This window comes from Plecotus auritus, assembly GCF_963455305.1.
Source record: "Plecotus auritus genome assembly, chromosome: 9".
NCBI lineage: Eukaryota > Metazoa > Chordata > Mammalia > Chiroptera > Vespertilionidae > Plecotus > Plecotus auritus.
The window spans coordinates 138,691,787-138,707,517 of NC_137783.1; the positions used below are offsets into that span (position 1 = coordinate 138,691,787).

Sequence of the window (15,731 nt, forward strand, 5' to 3'; positions counted from 1 at the left end):
CTCCTTCCAGGAGCACTGGGGACCGACCTCCACCTCCGCATTCAGCGCATTCAGCCTGGAGAACACACCAAGAGCCCCCGCAGCGCTTGCTTTTGCCCGACTTCTCTAGTAGCTCTTGCCCTTTCTTCTCCACTGCGTACCCGCCTCCACCACCCCAATCCCACACATAGCCCTCTGAGCATCTCTTAGGTGAGGGTGAAGGAGGGGCGGGACTTGAGTTGTTTTTCCAAGAGAAGGAACCATGCGTTTTAAGGTTAATCGGGATTTTTGCGCAGAGTTTGGTGTGACAGACATCGGGGCCGGGCGTGGGGGCGGAGGGGTGGGGCGAATCCCTCCCTGGTCAGCCCCAGAACCGGTCTCGGAGGCAGAGCGCTGGTGCCTGGGCGCGCGGAGCTGAGTCGCAAGGTCGGGGCTGGGGGGAGGAGCTATCCGAGGTGCTGAAGGCTCCCGGCTCTCGGCCCGCGGCTGCCCCACCCGCGGCCCTCCAGGTCGGTTCCCAGAGACCTCGAGAGACCGGTGGCCCTCCCCCTGGGGTCTCGTTCCGGGCTTCGCCCAAGTGACCTTGGGCTTTCCCTCCCAGGAATAGGTGAACTCGACCTTCAGGCCTCGGCTAGATGGCCTGCGTATCCCATCCCGGGGCTGAGAGAGGGTGCTCACCCCTTCCCGGCCTGAAGTGCGGGGGTCGAGCGGTGGGGGTGTGGGGCGGGAGGGGGTTGTGTGCGAAGGGCGAGCTCCTCTCTCCCTGGCGGACCGTTGCCGCTCTTCTCTCCGCAGCTGCTTCCCCAGCCCCGACGGCGCCCCTCTTCTCTGGCTGCACGGCGGCCTGCACGCAGCCGCGGGGTTGGAAACCTCCGGCCCTCGGCTCTGCCTCGACGGAACCGTGGCAGCAGAGCCGACCCTACCCACTCATAAACCTTCTATTGGGGTCAAACTGCGCGCGGGGCGACGTAGGGAGTGAGGTCCGAGCTAGGCGCGAGGCAATCTCCTAGTCCCGGGTGCCTGGTCAGAGCGGAAGGGGGGAGCGCAGTCAGACGGGGCTGCCAGCTCTCTCCCCCAGCCCGCGAGGGGGCGCCGCATCCCCATGACAACGCGGACACCCCACCCCCCAGCCTCTCAGAGGGCCGAGCCCCCAGCTAAGCCGCACTTTCGGCGTGGGTGGTGTCCCCACAGTGCCCGGGTGGGGAGCTGCCAGCCGGCGCCGAGGGGCGCGCGTAGCTGGGGTCCCCGACGCCCCGGCGGTGCCCCCCGCGCGTCCTCGTTGGGTGGCCGGCCCCGGGCGGGCGGCGCGGCCCCACCAGGATTGGCTGCCTCCCCGTGACATCACGCGGCTCGGGAAAAGTGCGAGCGTGAGCGCGAGTCGGAGCCACAGCGCCGGGAGCTGCGGGCGGAGCAGGGGCCGCCCCTCGCACCCCGTCCCCGCCCCCGGCCCGCAGCCCGACCGCCCGCCCGCCCCGCCCGCTGGCCCGCGGGGCCGCCCTCCTATCCTGCCGTCTGTCAGGTGCGAAGGGAGCGGGCGGAGGTGTCTGGTAAGTGACTTCCGCGGCAGCGCGGGGGCGTGGGGGGACTCGGTTGGGGGAGAAGGACGCGGGGCTCGCGGACCCTCTGAGGCTCCTCAGAGGCAGGTCCGACTGGGACGGGACCCCAGGCATCTTTGGGGCGAGCGCGGGGCAGGGGGCTGCAGAGGGCACCGCTGGAAGGGAGGCCGGGAATCTCTCAGAGGCTGCAGGTGCGCCTCTGGGAAGCAATGGACATTCAGGATGTCGACAGGGTGTGCCCGCTCCCAACCCCAAGGAGGCAGGGGCAGCCGTCGGGGGCGGGACCCGCTCTCCAGCCCTCCCACTGGAGGCTCTGCAGGGCGTGGGGCTCTGGAGCCCCAAAGAGCCCTTTTCCCGCCCGTCTCCCTGCCCCCACCCCCAGCGCTGCCAGCCCACTCTTGGCCATGGAGTCCTCCATCAGCGACCTTGAACCCCGACGGAAAGCACCCCTGCCCTCTCTGGCGCCCCTCCCCCACTCCAGGACTCTCCCTCGCTGTTGCCCATGCCCGGAGCGGCTGAGATCAGTGTTAAACCCGAGCCCCTTGGTTGAAGTGTCAGGCATAGCGTCGGTATCAAATCCCCTGCGCCTCTTCTCTCTCCCCTGAATTCCTGAGTCCCCCAGGGACAGATCCAAGGGCCCCAGCGTTCCCGGAGCCCTGGCGTGAAAGCCTAAGAACCCACCCCTACCCGCAAGGTGTCCAGAGCACGCGCTCCCGTTGGGCCCGGGAAAGGGGATTGGGGAGCTCGAGGACCCGGCAGAGCACCGTGCCCACGCCCAGAGGCTTCGGGAACTGCGTGCTAAGGGGTGGGGGAGGGCGGGGCACTGGAGAGACAGGGCCCCTGGACCACCAGGGCAACGTGGAGGAGCCTCCAGATGGGCCTCGTTAAGTCCCAGCCGGGCCCTAGAGGCCCGCCCAATCCCTGGGTTTGAGAAACCGGGTGTCCAATGCAGACGCGAGGGCTCACTGTGTTTCTCCAGCGGGGGTCAGGGTTAGGAGTGTGGGAGAAGAATCCTGCACTTTCCTAACCCAAGCCCCGCGCCTGGGCCTCCCGGTTATAGAGGTGCTGCCTGCACCCTCTCACTGGCGCCCGTTGGCGATAACACGCAGTGGGCACACTGAGCCGAGCCTGTGTCCCGCCGGCCGAGCGGGGGACTCTAGCAGCGGCTCCTCGACAGAAGTCGGTGCAAGGCTGGGACTCCGCACCGAAGCGCTGGGGGCATAACACTACTGAGCACGCAGCTAACACAATGCACCAAGGTCAGGGGACCGTTGCAACCCAGCGTGCAGTCTGGCCTTGTCCTGCCCCAACCCTTCCCCATCCACAGACGCCGGCTCTTGGCCCGACTGGATCCGCGCTCAGACAGCCAACGTCTGCGTTCAATCTCCCAGCAGAGGCGTTTGGAATGTGGCGGGTACTTACTGTCAGCCCTGCATTTATTCGTGTAGACACGCTCACAGGCGCAGGCACACCCGAACCGTGTGCAGCCCCCAGGCCACAGCAGTCCAGGCACACATGCATGCATATGCACGTGTCCACACGGCGCGGGCATGCTCACGCGCACATGGGGCGCACTGGTATCCAGGCGTGGCTGAGCGGCGCACACACACGCACATGCAGACAGCTACTCGCTTCTGCTCGCGCTCCCCAGTAATCACACATAAACAGAACTCGAACTCGCCTTCCCGCCCACACGTTTCTCGCCGGTGCCGGGTGGAACTCGGGCGCCCTTAACTTTCCCACCATTAAACCCCGCGCGGAGCCGAGGGCAGCTCCGGGGCGAGGCCTGGCGAGGGGATCCCTGCCTGGGGCCTCCTCTGTATCCTTGGTCTTGTTGGAGTTGGGGGCGTTGACCGAGAGCGACTCCCCGCTCTAGGTCCGGAGCTGGCACCCAGGGGCCGACATCGCCATCTAGCGGTGCGTACAACCCTGGGCGGGGCTGCTCGCCTCGCCAGATCCCAGGCGTCCTGGATCCTAGAGAGACGAGAGAGAGTTTCGGCTAGGATGTCTGCGGAAGACTCTGAGGGGTTCAGAAAGACAACTGGGTGGGGGGACTGCGGTTCGCCCTGTCTGCAGCTGGAAGCTTCCCCAAGCGGGCCCAGAGCGGGACTAAACCGCCCGCCACCTCCTGGAGACAAGATGTCCTCAAATGGAGACAAGAGATCTCGCTGGGAAAGCTAAGTGGGGGAGGCGAAGGGAATGGGTGGGAACCCTACCCAAGCCTCCCCAAACCCACTCCTATTTGTGTGGTTATAAAGGGGAGAGAGCAGAGGCAGGAAATTAACTCCGAGGCAGAATTTGGGGTTGGGAATGTGGCCCCTGGGTTCTCATCCTGCCTCCATGCCTGCCTGCTTACACACTGGCTGATTTTAGGCAACTTAATTAACATGATCATCAACTGTAAGAAGACACATCTGTAAGATGAAGGATACTAATATTACCTGCCTTTTCAGGCTGCTGGTAGGATTACACCAGATAATCTATATTAAAAGCTCGGAGGGATTCCCGACTCATTGTTAACACTTAATAAACAAGAGTGATTATGTTTTTCCTATTTGGCACCTTGGGTCCTATTCTGATCTCGCTGGCCTGTGTCCTGGTCCTGAGAGGCTAGCACCACAGTGTTCTTGGGGCTGGCCGGCAGATCACTCCTGCCCACCTTGCTTGCCTGCGTGTGTCTGGGGAGGGCAGCCTCTCCAAGCTGGTGCTTCAGCCCTCCCGGCTCAGAGGGTGACGCCCGAGCTATTATTTAAGTCCCTCCCAGGGTTGTATGCACAGCTAGATGCTCTCAGAGCTGAAAGGGGCCGTCGGACCCTGGGGAGGGGGCGTTATCTTGATTCATTTGTGACCTGGAAGGGTTGACACCACCCATCTCTGAGCCTCTCCCTCCAGTGGACCAAGGATTTGGGCAGGCACATTTAAACTGCCAGGCCAAGCGGTCTGTGTCTGCGATGGTGGATTAGGGGCGCTTGAGGCCAGGCTGGGGGGTCACGGGGACTAGGCTCCAGCCTTGAGTGTATTTTCATGCCGGAGATGGAGTTTAGTTGCTGATCCCCATAGCTGCTCAGGTGGGAGGCTGTCCTGAGGAGTCCTCTCTAGTTTGCAAAGGAGAGAGGTGCAGGAAGGTGAGGTGGTGGCCACACAGTCCCGGCTGGCCTTGAAGCCGGGCTGCAGCGACAGTGCTGGTCCCTTCTTCCTCCTCCCTCCATACCCGCGGCCTCTCCCCCTCCGTTTCTCTCACACAGACGCACGGAACTGTGTATATGACAGTGACTGGAGGTGCTGTGATGGGCCCATGCGTGTGTGTGTAATGGTGCGTGTGTTGGCGGGTGTGAAGGAGCTGGGCAGAGCGGCTGCCCTGGCATAGCGCACAGGGTGTGGGCCTCCCTCACAAGTTTGGGAGAGGAAGAGGGGGAGGGGCGGTCAAGAGGAGCCTGGGTGGGAGAAAGCTCAGGCTCAGGGCTGGGGCCTCATACTGGGGGACCCCAACTGGTGTACTGGGGACTCAGGGCTGCCCTGAGGGGCAGGCCATGCCCCCCCCCCCGCCCCCTGCAGCAGCTCCTCTCTTCCCTCTGGGACACTGTCACCCCTTGGGTTCTCCTAGAGGACTTGGGGCTGACCCTGACCCTGGGAAGCCAGGTGTGTCTTTCCTCAGTGATGGCCCTTTGGGCTTCTGATGGCTCAAGGGTCTCAACGCCTGGTTGCTGACAGACTCAAACTACCCTGCGCCTCGCCCCCATGCCCGAGGGCAGGGTGAGAGGTCTGGGAGAGAAACGTGCTCCCCTGAGCCTCTCCGCACAGCACCCTCCCCTCATCCTCAAGGCTCCTGGCTCCATGCCACCTCCTCGGGGCCTCTGGGAGGCCTTCCCCCAGCTGGGATCACTGGTGACTCTTGGGGCCTCCCTCAACCAGAACTCGTAGCTCTGGGACAGCAACGTGATGTCAAGGAGCTGTGGGTCCTTGGTCAGGTTAACACCTCTGTGCCTCAGTTTGCTCATCTATAAGTAGTGAAAAATAGCAGTATTACCTCATAGGTTTGTTGTGAGGATGAAATGAATTAATACTTATAAAAAGTACTGGGAGTGTCTGGACTTAGTGGAGAGTAGATGTTAGCAGCTAAGGGATTGGAGAGCAGGTCCCCTGGTAGTTTGCTTAAGAAACGACCACAAGGATGCCCTGGCTGGTGTGGCTCAATTGGTTGAGGGTCGCCCCACGCACCAAGAGGTTACTGCTGCTCAATCCCCAGTAGGCAGTGCGCAGAAGCAGCCACTCCCTCTTCCTCTCTCACTTAAATCACTAAAAACATATTTTTTAAAAAAGAAAATAGCCGAAACCGGTTTGGCTCAGTGGATAGAGCGTCGGCCTGCGGACTGAAAGGTCCCGGGTTCGATTCCGGTCAGGGGCATGTGCCTTGGTTGCGGGCACATCCTCAGTGGGAGGTGTGCAGGAGGCAGCTGGTCAATGTTTCTCTCTCATCGATGTTTCTAGCTCTCTATCCCTCTCCCTTCCTCTCTGTGAAATATCAATAAAATATATTTAAAAAAAAAAAAAGAAAAAAAAGAAAATAAATGATCCAAGGCAGGCGTCCTCAAACTACGGCCCACGGGCCACATGCGGCCCGCCGAGGACATTTATCCGGCCCGCCGGGTGCCGCTGCCTGTCCTGCTTAGCAGCCGACTCGTCCCGGGCCCACAGTGCGCATAGGAATTTGTTCATAGCTTTTTTTTTTAAACTACAGTCCGGCCCTCCAACGGTCTGAGGGACAGTGAACTGGCCCCCTGTTTAAAAAGTTTGAGGACCCCTGATCCAAGGGCTGAAAGAATATTTCTGACCAGAGCCACATTCGGACACCTGGGACCTCTCATCCCTCTCCTCTCCCTTCCTTGGGTCCCACCCACACTGACCCTCGGTCCTTGCCTCACACATGCCTCAGGGCCATCGCCCTGGACTAGGCCACTTTCTGAAGCTCCTGTGGCTGCCTCCTTGTCATCACCCGGGTCACCTCCTTGGAGAGGCCGTCACTGATGAGCCAGCAGGGGACAGCCCTGTCTGTCCCCCATCCACTCTCTGTGCCACCACGCTGCCTTGCTTTCTTTCTAGCACTTCTTTGTTGTTGCTCACTGTTTCTCTCTCCTGATCCGACAGTAAACTCCGTGAGCGTGGGGGCCGAGTGTGTCTCACTCACTCTCTAACCGCAGCTCCCAGCGCTCACTCAGTAAATGATGGACACACAAATGAGGAGGTGACGGGACAGAGTTCCCTAAAGTTCCGCAGGATGAGGTTCCTCTGGCCCCTCGACTCCAGTCACCCCACATTACCTTCTAATCCACTTCAGCAGCTCACCTTTTCTCTCTCTCCTTCCTCCTCCAGACACTGCTAGCCAAAATGGCGAACTTCACCCCCGTCAACGGCAGCTCAGGCAACCAGTCTGTGCGCCTGGTCACAGCAACCCATAACCGCTACGAGACAGTGGAGATGGTATTCATCGCCACGGTGACAGGCTCGCTGAGCCTGGTGACTGTGGTGGGCAACATCCTGGTGATGCTGTCCATCAAGGTCAACAGGCAGCTGCAGACGGTCAACAACTACTTCCTCTTCAGCCTGGCGTGCGCTGACCTCATCATAGGCGCGTTCTCCATGAACCTCTACACCGTGTACATCATCAAGGGCTACTGGCCTCTGGGCGCCGTGGTCTGTGACCTGTGGCTGGCCCTGGACTACGTGGTGAGCAACGCCTCAGTCATGAACCTTCTCATTATCAGCTTTGACCGGTACTTCTGCGTCACCAAGCCCCTCACCTACCCGGCCCGGCGCACCACCAAGATGGCCGGCCTCATGATTGCTGCCGCCTGGGTCCTGTCCTTCGTGCTCTGGGCGCCTGCCATCTTGTTCTGGCAGTTTGTGGTGGGCAAGCGGACGGTGCCCGACAACCAGTGCTTCATCCAGTTCCTGTCCAACCCGGCGGTGACCTTCGGCACCGCCATCGCTGCCTTCTACCTGCCTGTGGTCATCATGACGGTGCTGTACATCCACATCTCCCTGGCCAGTCGCAGCCGAGTTCACAAGCACCGGCCGGAAGGCCCGAAGGAGAAGAAGGCCAAGCCCCTGGCCTTCCTCAAGAGCCCCCTGATGAAGCAGAGCGTCCAGAAAGCCCCGCCAGAAGCGGCCCGAGAGGAGCTGCGCAACGGGAAGCTGGAGGAGGCTCCCCCGCCCGTCCTGCCGCCCCCGCCCCACCCGGTGGCCGACAAGGACACTTCCAACGAGTCCAGCTCAGGCAGTGCCACCCACAATACCAAGGAACGGCCACCCACAGAGCTGTCCACCACAGAGGTCACCACACCTGCCACGCCTACCCCTCGCCTGCAGCCCAGGGCCCTCAACCCAGCCTCGAAATGGTCCAAGATCCAGATTGTGACGAAGCAGACAGGCAATGAGTGTGTGACAGCCATCGAGATTGTGCCTGCCACGCCAGCTGGCATGCGTCCAGCGACCAACGTGGCCCGCAAATTTGCCAGCATCGCCCGCAACCAGGTGCGCAAGAAGCGGCAGATGGCAGCCCGGGAGCGCAAGGTGACACGGACCATCTTTGCCATTCTGTTGGCCTTCATTCTCACCTGGACGCCCTACAACGTTATGGTCCTGGTGAACACCTTCTGCCATAGGTGCGTCCCTGAGACGGTGTGGTCCATTGGCTACTGGCTCTGCTATGTCAATAGCACCATCAACCCTGCCTGCTATGCCCTCTGCAATGCCACCTTTAAAAAGACCTTCAGGCACCTGCTGCTATGCCAGTATCGGAACATTGGCACTGCCAGGTAGACAGGCAGGGGCGTCATAGGAGGTCCTGGTGGTCGCATGTGTGTGCTGTGGGATCACATGGCTCCGCTGTGTGGGGGCAAGATTTGGAGGCACCTCTCGTGTTCACAGTCGCTGAAGAGGACTGAGGTCCCAGACCCTGTGAGGCTCAGGAAGAAGCTCTGTCTGGATTCAGAGAGACCAGCTCTTTGCTCAGAAGAGGGTCAGCCTAGGAAGGGTCTGAACGAGGACTGCCTGACCCATCTCTCTTGTCCTGCCTCAGGGAGCTGGGGGCACTGGCCTACGGGGACACTGGCCCTATGACTAACCAGCGGGGCTGGAAGAATGGACATCTGGAGGGGAGCAGGAGCCAGGACCCCCTTGGGAGAAGCAGAGGCCAATGCTTAGGAAAGGAGACTCGGGAGGAGAGTAGGGTTCCCCATTCTGTTGTAACCGGTGCTTTCTGCCCCCCTTGCACCCTGCATGAAGGCTCAGCCCCCTCTCCCAAATCCCACTCCTTGCTGCAGCTACTCAGCCAGGTACTGGTTTGATGGGTGGGCTAGCTGGAGGCCAGGCAAAGTGGGCTCCAGGGCACCCCCCTTCTTCAGCACAGCCCCGGTCAGTCAGGATGGGCCAGCAGGTCCTCCATTCACACTCAGGAGCTGAGGCCTGGCCTTCCATGGTCCCAGCCTGAGCGGGGAACAGTCCACTGATTCTGAAGAGCCCTCCCCTCCCCAAGTAGAGGGCTCGTCCAGGGTCACACGTAGTGTAGGAGGGGCTGTGACCTAGTAAAGGTGGGGCTGTGGTGTTCCTTTGGCCTCTGCAATGAGGGAGGCCTGGGTCACCAGAGACAGAGAGATGGACTTTACCCACACAGATTTCAGTGCCAGTGAAGGTGGGGTTTAAGGCTGGCAAGCAACCCTTATCTTTACTCTCCCAACCCATAGAACCTTCCAGATTGGCAGTGGCTGGACCCAAGGACCTTTGCCTGGGAGTGTCAGCCTAGTCTTGTGGGTTCCTGCCCCAGCTGTGGTGTGGCCCCAGACAAGGACGGAAAGGCTCAGAGGACTCGATGGGGGTGCCCTTTCACGGGGCAGTGGGGGGCCCTGGAAGAAATTTCAAAACTGGTCTTTTCCTATGAGCTCCGGGGAGCACCGAACCCCCAAGAAAGCCACCTTTCCCTCCACACTCTCCCCCTCCCAACAAATTACCACAGCAAAATCCCCAGGAAGGGGCTTTTATATATTTAAAAAAAAGCTTTTATTGGGAGAAAATGAGTTTTATTTGTTTTTTTAGCAATGGCATCATTGTGGGTAAGAACAACAGGGCAATGGGAATCAAATTCCTTTGGGGGAGGCTCAAGCTGCCAGAATCCCTTGTCCCTCCCCACTTTGGGCACTTGGGGGGTGGGGGAGAGGAAAGGGAAAGGGCAGGGCATGATTGATAAAGCTGAAGAGTCACAAAAGGCACTGGTGGGTTACACTGGGCCGGGGGAGGGAGGCCGTGGGCCAGGGGCTCTTTGGCATTCAGGCCCGGCCTCTAGTCCTTTCCCTTCCCTTTCTTGGCTGTAAAACAAGAAAGAAATGCGTGTTAGGAGAATTCAGGTGATGCCTCTACTCCTCAGGGAGAAGGAAACTCTGCCCCCTAGTGGTTCTCAATCGGGGACCTGGAAGCCGCTGGGACAGGGCAGCCATTATGCTGCTGGACCATTCCCACTCTCCCAACTTAAACTTTCATGGGGATCAGATCGTCCAGTTCCCAGGCCGCAACCCTGGGCAACAGCCTCGCCTGCTCATCTGAGGGGGGGGCCATTCACCTCTGCCCCGGTGGCCTCTGGGACTCAGGGATAGATAAGGACAGAGGAAGCATGAGCAGTGAAGCCCCTCCATGCTAGAAAGGGCACAGCTGACCAGGGGCTCCATTGGCTGGACAGGGGACAAAGCCAAGCCCTTCCAGCATTTGCCCTCGACTCGAAGCCAGATGCTCCCACAGAGCAGCGAGACTGTCCTGCTGGGCCAGAAGGATTTACTGCCACTGAGCACCGGCGGGCGGACCTCAGTACATGGCCCCCTAAGGTGTCTCTACAGACAGGGACTCACGCACCAGGGCCCCAAACCTCAGGCTTAACCATTCCCCTCACAGGTGGGGGCAGCCCCCCGCCGACCCTGCCCACTCTCCCCGCAGCTGACCTTTGGCCTTGGCTTTGGTCTTGGGGGTACAGGGCTTGGTTACGCGGATGGTCTCCTGGCACTGGGCATTGTACCGCGCCTTCTTCAGGGTGCCTTGGCGGGCTTTGGTGCCCGAGCTCCCATCACACGACCCCCAGCTCTCAAACTTGTACTTGCAGTCGGCTGGCAGGAGAGTGCCCAGGGTCAGAGCTGGGCTGCCTGTGGCATGCCTCCAAGGTCTGCCCAGGCTTCAGTGAGGCTGTGCCCCTTCCCTGCCCCTCCCGCCGCGCCCCGCCTCACCTCCAAACTCCTTCTTCCAGTTGCAAGGCACCCTGCACCGGATGCGCTGAGTCTGGGCCCCGCAGGTACCTTCGCGGAAACCCGCCCCGCAGTCCTTGCTGCTAGGGGTGCAGGGCCCCCAGGTCCACTCTGCGCATTCGCTCCCCGGGCCACCCTTCTTCACTTTGTCTAAAATGCACGGGGGACGGAGCTCAGGACCTGGGGCACCCCTTCCAGGGGTCCCGGCCTCGGAACCCAGGAGGCCAGCCCGAGGCTGCCAGCCTCACCTGCCCGTCTCCAGCCCTCCTTCAACGCCCAAACCTTACAGCACCTTTCTTTTTGGCCACCGCGGAGGTGAGCGCCAGCAGGGTGAGGAAGGCGAGGAGGAGGAAGCCTCGGTGCTGCATCCTGGGGGGAGACACGGGTCAGAGTAACGCGCCGTCCCCTTCCCCACGGGAGCCGCGCGCTTGCACCTCCCACCAGCCTTCCCATTTTCCAGGCCCAAAGGATCCGGCTGCTCATGTGGTGGCGGGCGAACTTGAGGGCCCGACTCCTCGAGGGCGTTCAGCCGGGAGGCGTCCCCAGGACGCAGCTCAGACCCCCCTCCGCCCCCCAGCCTCCAGCCCCTCGGCGGACAGCGGCCCTCCGGCCCCGCGCGCTCACTCGCTTGCTGCCCGCAATGCTTCGCTCCCTCCAGCGCTGGCCCGTCCCGCTCCGGCCGCTGCGGCCCCTTTTGTCTCCAGAACCGGTCTGAGCCGGTCACATGGGCCCCCGCCCCCTCCCCCGTTCTCCCCCCACCACTGAGGAAGGGCCCGCCCCCTCCCCACAAACCCGCGCCGCACCCCCCCCCCCCCCGCCCGACCCCGGCGTCCCCGCCTCCGCTCCCGCTCCGCGTTCCTGGCGCCTCAACCCGGGCTTCCCGCCGCCCGTCCCGCATCCTCGCTTCGCCCCGCCGGTGCCCTCCGCCCTCAGAGGCCTGGCTCTCCTGTCCCCCGCCCCCCCTTTCTGAGCCCAGGGTCCCCGGCCCCCAGGCCTTCGTCTTGCCCTGGTACCCCCTGTCCCCGGCCCCAGCTTTCTATCCCCGCCCTCTGCCCCCTCCCAGGGGCCGTCCCCACTTCCCGAAGGACGCCAGCCTCCCTGCCGAGCCTTCGGTGGAGGCGTGCACCGAGACCCGGTGTATCTCTGGGCCCGCGTCCCAGCTCGTGTGGCTCCGTCCCCCGCGCCCGTGGTGCCTTGTTTAACCCCGTCGGGGTCCCGCTCCACTTCCCAGGGCCTGCTCAACCCCAGCGCCCCCCTTGCTGCTGGAAAGGCGGGTCAGCCCTCCTCAGACAGCTTCGCCTCCTGTGCAGGGAGGCGCTTTGCTCAGTTGGGAGCTTGGGACGGGAACCCCGGAGGAAGCACACGGGTCGGGAGGGGTTGGCGCTGCGCCTTTCCCGGAGCGCAGGTCTGGGGGTGGGGGAGTTGGAGGAGGAACCCGCAGGCCTGGATTTGGGAAGACTTGGGAGCTGACAAGTTGAGAAGTTCCAGACCTGGCTTCGGCGGCAGCAGCACATGCCCACCCTGGGAGCTGGAGATCACCTCACCCGACCCCCCTAAACAGCGAAAGCCACTGAGGCCTGGGGGAGGGGGCTTGCCCGAGGCCACAGGGCAAATAGACCTAAGAATCCAGTCCTGCCCCTGCCCCACTTCTCTTTCACTTTCATTGTTATCTTCCCTGCGGGAAGCGGGAAGGGGAGGAACTCAGCTCCTCCCTCCGCCTCACCGAGCTAGGCAGCCCGGCAGAGGTCAGGTCCGGGGCAGACCCTTGGGCCCCACCCCCTAAGGAGACCCAGAGAAGGGTCTGGGTCCACGGTGTACAGTCCCCCCACTCTGAGGATACCCCAGCAGACTCCGCTGCTTCTGTCATATCCCGCAAGAAAAGAAATGCAGAAAGGAAAAAAAAATCTCTTTACTGAGTCATACCCAGCTGTAAACAAGTCACCATGAGAACCCCACCCCAACCCCCAGGCCACAGTCCTCGAGGAAATACTGGGGAAGGTCAGTGGGGTAGGTGCCAAGCAGGGCAGCGGGCAGGCGAATGCAGCAGGCTCCAGGTTTGTGGGAAGATGGGGTCAGAGCAGGAGTGGGGACTGGGCTCCCAGGAGCCTCAGAGCAGGGCCCTTAAGGACCAGGTGGCTAGGAAGGCTCCCTGATAGAGCTTCTAGCCCCTCTGCCCTCTTCCAAAAACTAGGGAGGGCACCCACTGAGGGTGAGGGCTGCCTGCAGGGGCCCAGCCCCAGCTCCCCAACGGCCTGCCCTGTCCAGTCCAGTCTCCTACTCCCCTGTGAGCCTCCAGGTCAGCCCAGGGCTCAGGGGTGTAGGTGAGATGCTGTCGCTCCTCAGAATCCAGCCCTCGGTTAGGGCAGCTCCTCAGGGGGCAGCAAGGGCTCCTTCCCGGGGCCTGGGTCCCCCTGGCTGTCCGACTGGAATGTGGCAGTGAGGAGGGGGCTCGTGCTCTGGCCGGTGCTGTCTCTCCTCAGCACTGGCCCCAGCTACACAGCCGTCTCCTGGTCCTCCCGCTGAATCATCTGGTAGTGCTGCCGGTTCTCCAGGTAGGCGGCCAGCTCCGTGTCCTGAGCCTTCTCTGCCCGCTGCCGGGGAGTGTCGCCCTGGAGGAGGGAGGAGCCGTGACCAGGCTTAGGGCAGGGCAGGTGCTCTTCCCGTGCTGCGGGCGGGGGAGGGAGGCCTGGGCCGGCTGGGCCAGCTCCACCCCAGCTGGCTCAGGTTTCTTAAGGTTGAGGAACAGCTTTAAATCCCCAGAGGTGGCTGGCCCTCCCCTGAGGCTTCCCTCTCACAAGGGCCCAAGTCTGGGAGAGCTTGGTTGGGGCCTTCCTGGACTCCTTGCCCACCCTGTGAATCTGCTCACCTGCTGGTCTGTCTTCATGAGCGAGGCCCCTGCTTCCACGATGTAGTGGCAGATGGTACGCTGGCCCAGGGCCGCTGCCTGGTGCAGACAGGTCTCCCCGCTGGGGAACAGGGGCTGGCTGTGGACCCCATCCAGTCCTCTAAGCCCTCCCATCTGTCTCCCGAGGGCCATCAGAAAGGGCAGGAAGTTTGGGGCCCTAGGATAAGGGGGTGTGGCCTAGAGGATGACAGATTGGCCGGAAAGGGTTTATGGGCGCCCGCCAGACCTAACATGAGGGGTTGAAGACTGGGCAGTTTCCAGGGTAACCAGGGTCCTGCACTGCCAGATACTCACTTTTCCTCTACAGCATCAAGGATCTCTTGGGGGGCTGGTGGAGAGGGGAGGGACAGGTCAGAGGCCTGGCAGCCTCTCTTCCCTTCCGTGGCCCAGCCCAGGGGCCCCGGTGGCACAGCTTACCGTGGTCCAGCAGGTAGCGGACCACTTCCTTGCTGCCAGTGCTGACTGCGTGGTGCAGGAGCGTGCGACTCTGACCATCTCGGTGCATGAGGTCCCCCCCAGCTCGGTGCAGCTCCTGGAGCTGAGGGCAGGAGGCAGAGCAGGGCTGGGGCTCCTCTGGCCCAGCCTTTCCAGCCACAGAAATGCCCCCCAACTCACAGGCTACAGGCCTGGCACTAGCGTGCTCACACACATCACTCCCTAGGGGCTGCTGGAGGTCTTGCTGGAGTGTCAGGGCTTATCTCACCCCGAGTACCCAGGCCCTGGAGCCTGCGGTTCCTCTAAGACTCGCTCCTTTCTGAGCACCAGGGACAGGTTGACTGAGCTAGGAAGCCCCTATGAAGGGACACAGATTGTGGGCTGGACAGGGGCAAGGCAGAATGGGACAATCACCACAGAGACCCTGCTGAGGGCAAGATGACAGACTGTGCCTGGACAGGCCAGCTCTTGGCCCACCCAGAGGCACCACTCCCCAGTGCCGGAGGGGCTGCCGAGGAGAGGACACTGGAGCCAGGGCACTAGTACCTTACAGAAGTCGTTCCTCTTGGCAGCCTCAACCAGCTCTTCACCTGCAGGAACACCTGCCTGTTACACGCCAGGGCTGGAGGCCTGGGCTGTATTGGTGGGTGAATGTACACATGGGGCTGCTGGGCATGTGCACCGAGGGCTGGGCTCATGGTGAATGTGACCACGTGTACCTCAGCAGTTGTGTCTGCGTAAGGCTGTGTATGGGCCCCCCTCCCCACCACCTCATGCTTATGACCAGGGAGAAGCCTCACCTTTAGGGGGTACAGCATCCCCTGGCAGTGACCTACAAACAGAGTGGGATGAGACATGACCCAGCTACAGCACAGGCCAGCTTGTCACCTTCCCAGCCCCAAGCAGGGGCACCCTTCATTCTTTCCATGATTTATTGAGTGCCTCCTACATGTCAAGTGCTGCCCTAGGCACTGCAGATACCACAGTGACCACAGCAGACGGAGAACTGGCTCTCAGGGAGCTTACATTCTAGCCAGGGAGACAAACAAGTAGATAAATAAATAAAGTCTTTTGAGAGCAGGAAGTGCTATGAAGAACACAGGAGGACAGGGTAGTGTAATTGAACGGCAACTTCAGATGAGGTTCCCAGGAAGACTTCTCTGGGGAGGAAACACCCAGGTGTAGGTGTGAATGGAAGGGGCAGCTCCGTGAAGAACAGGAAGTGTCTGAGGCAGCAAAGGCAAGTGCGGAGGCGGGCAAACTTGTGGCCTCAGAGAACCGAGAGGCAAGTGGGGCCGGGCTGCGGCCTGCGGTGATGGAGAGGAGGGGGCAGGCACAGGCCGTGTGCCCTGAAATGCCCACAGGGTACTGAGAGGTTCTAGGCTGGGGAGCAGGAGAGCTGGAGGCAGGGGCACGGTGGCTTAGATGGGTGGTGTGATCAGATGTGGGGAGAGCTGACAGGACGCTGAAGGGTCATATGGGTGGGAGGAGGGATAGGGCCTCAAAGGCAGCTAGCTGAGTGCGAGGCCTGCACTCAGGGAAGGGGCTGGGGCTGAAGGCAGAGCTTCGGAACTG

The 15,731-nt window shown here is 61.8% G+C and overlaps 3 protein-coding genes across 15 annotated transcripts in view; 1 reads left to right on the plus strand and 2 right to left on the minus strand.

Moving 5' to 3' along the window:
- Positions 1-6,920: 6,920 nt before the first annotated feature.
- Positions 6,921-8,354, plus strand: CHRM4 (cholinergic receptor muscarinic 4; the record flags this gene model as incomplete). The annotated part of the gene is made up of 1 exon (XM_080640076.1): positions 6,921-8,354. The coding sequence occupies one exon, from the start codon at positions 6,921-6,923 to the stop codon at positions 8,352-8,354; it is 1,434 nt and encodes a 477-aa protein (XP_080496202.1).
- Positions 8,355-9,588: 1,234 nt separating this feature from the next.
- On the minus strand, positions 9,589-12,481 carry MDK (midkine). 3 transcript variants are annotated; one of them, XM_080640152.1, is made up of 5 exons: positions 12,307-12,481; positions 11,109-11,185; positions 10,799-10,966; positions 10,520-10,681; positions 9,589-9,895 (listed from the first exon to the last, which is right to left on the minus strand). In XM_080640152.1, exons 2-5 carry the CDS (start codon positions 11,182-11,184, stop codon positions 9,870-9,872), a joined length of 432 nt encoding a protein of 143 aa, XP_080496278.1. In that variant the 5' UTR covers position 11,185; positions 12,307-12,481; the 3' UTR covers positions 9,589-9,869. The 3 variants fall into 3 exon arrangements, with proteins under 3 accessions (XP_080496278.1, XP_080496277.1, XP_080496276.1); XM_080640151.1 differs by lacking the exon at positions 12,307-12,481 and adding an exon at positions 11,893-12,145; XM_080640150.1 differs by lacking the exon at positions 12,307-12,481 and adding an exon at positions 11,441-11,543.
- Positions 12,482-12,706: 225 nt separating this feature from the next.
- DGKZ (diacylglycerol kinase zeta) overlaps positions 12,707-15,731 on the minus strand; it is a 42,425-nt gene continuing 39,400 nt past the window's right edge. For all 11 annotated transcript variants that reach the window (XM_080642409.1, XM_080642406.1, XM_080642401.1 and 8 more), the window contains 6 exons: positions 14,957-14,988; positions 14,703-14,746; positions 14,139-14,259; positions 14,016-14,049; positions 13,683-13,782; positions 12,707-13,425 (listed from right to left, as the gene is read on the minus strand). In XM_080642409.1, the coding sequence (XP_080498535.1) occupies positions 13,309-13,425; positions 13,683-13,782; positions 14,016-14,049; positions 14,139-14,259; positions 14,703-14,746; positions 14,957-14,988 (448 nt within the window). In that variant the 3' untranslated portion in view covers positions 12,707-13,308. The remainder of the gene's footprint in view (positions 13,426-13,682; positions 13,783-14,015; positions 14,050-14,138; positions 14,260-14,702; positions 14,747-14,956; positions 14,989-15,731) is intronic.

Excerpts from the sequence above, each read along its gene's own strand:
- MDK (XM_080640152.1), bottom strand. The coding sequence starts at position 11,184 with ATGCAGCACCGAGGCTTCCTCCTCCTCGCCTTCCTCACCCTGCTGGCG. Across the intron at positions 10,967-11,108 it reads CGCGGTGGCCAAAAAGAAAG|ACAAAGTGAAGAAGGGTGGC; the intron begins GTGCTGTAAGGT and ends CGTGCATTTTAG. Across the intron at positions 10,682-10,798 it reads CTGGAAGAAGGAGTTTGGAG|CCGACTGCAAGTACAAGTTT; the intron begins GTGAGGCGGGGC and ends CTCTCCTGCCAG.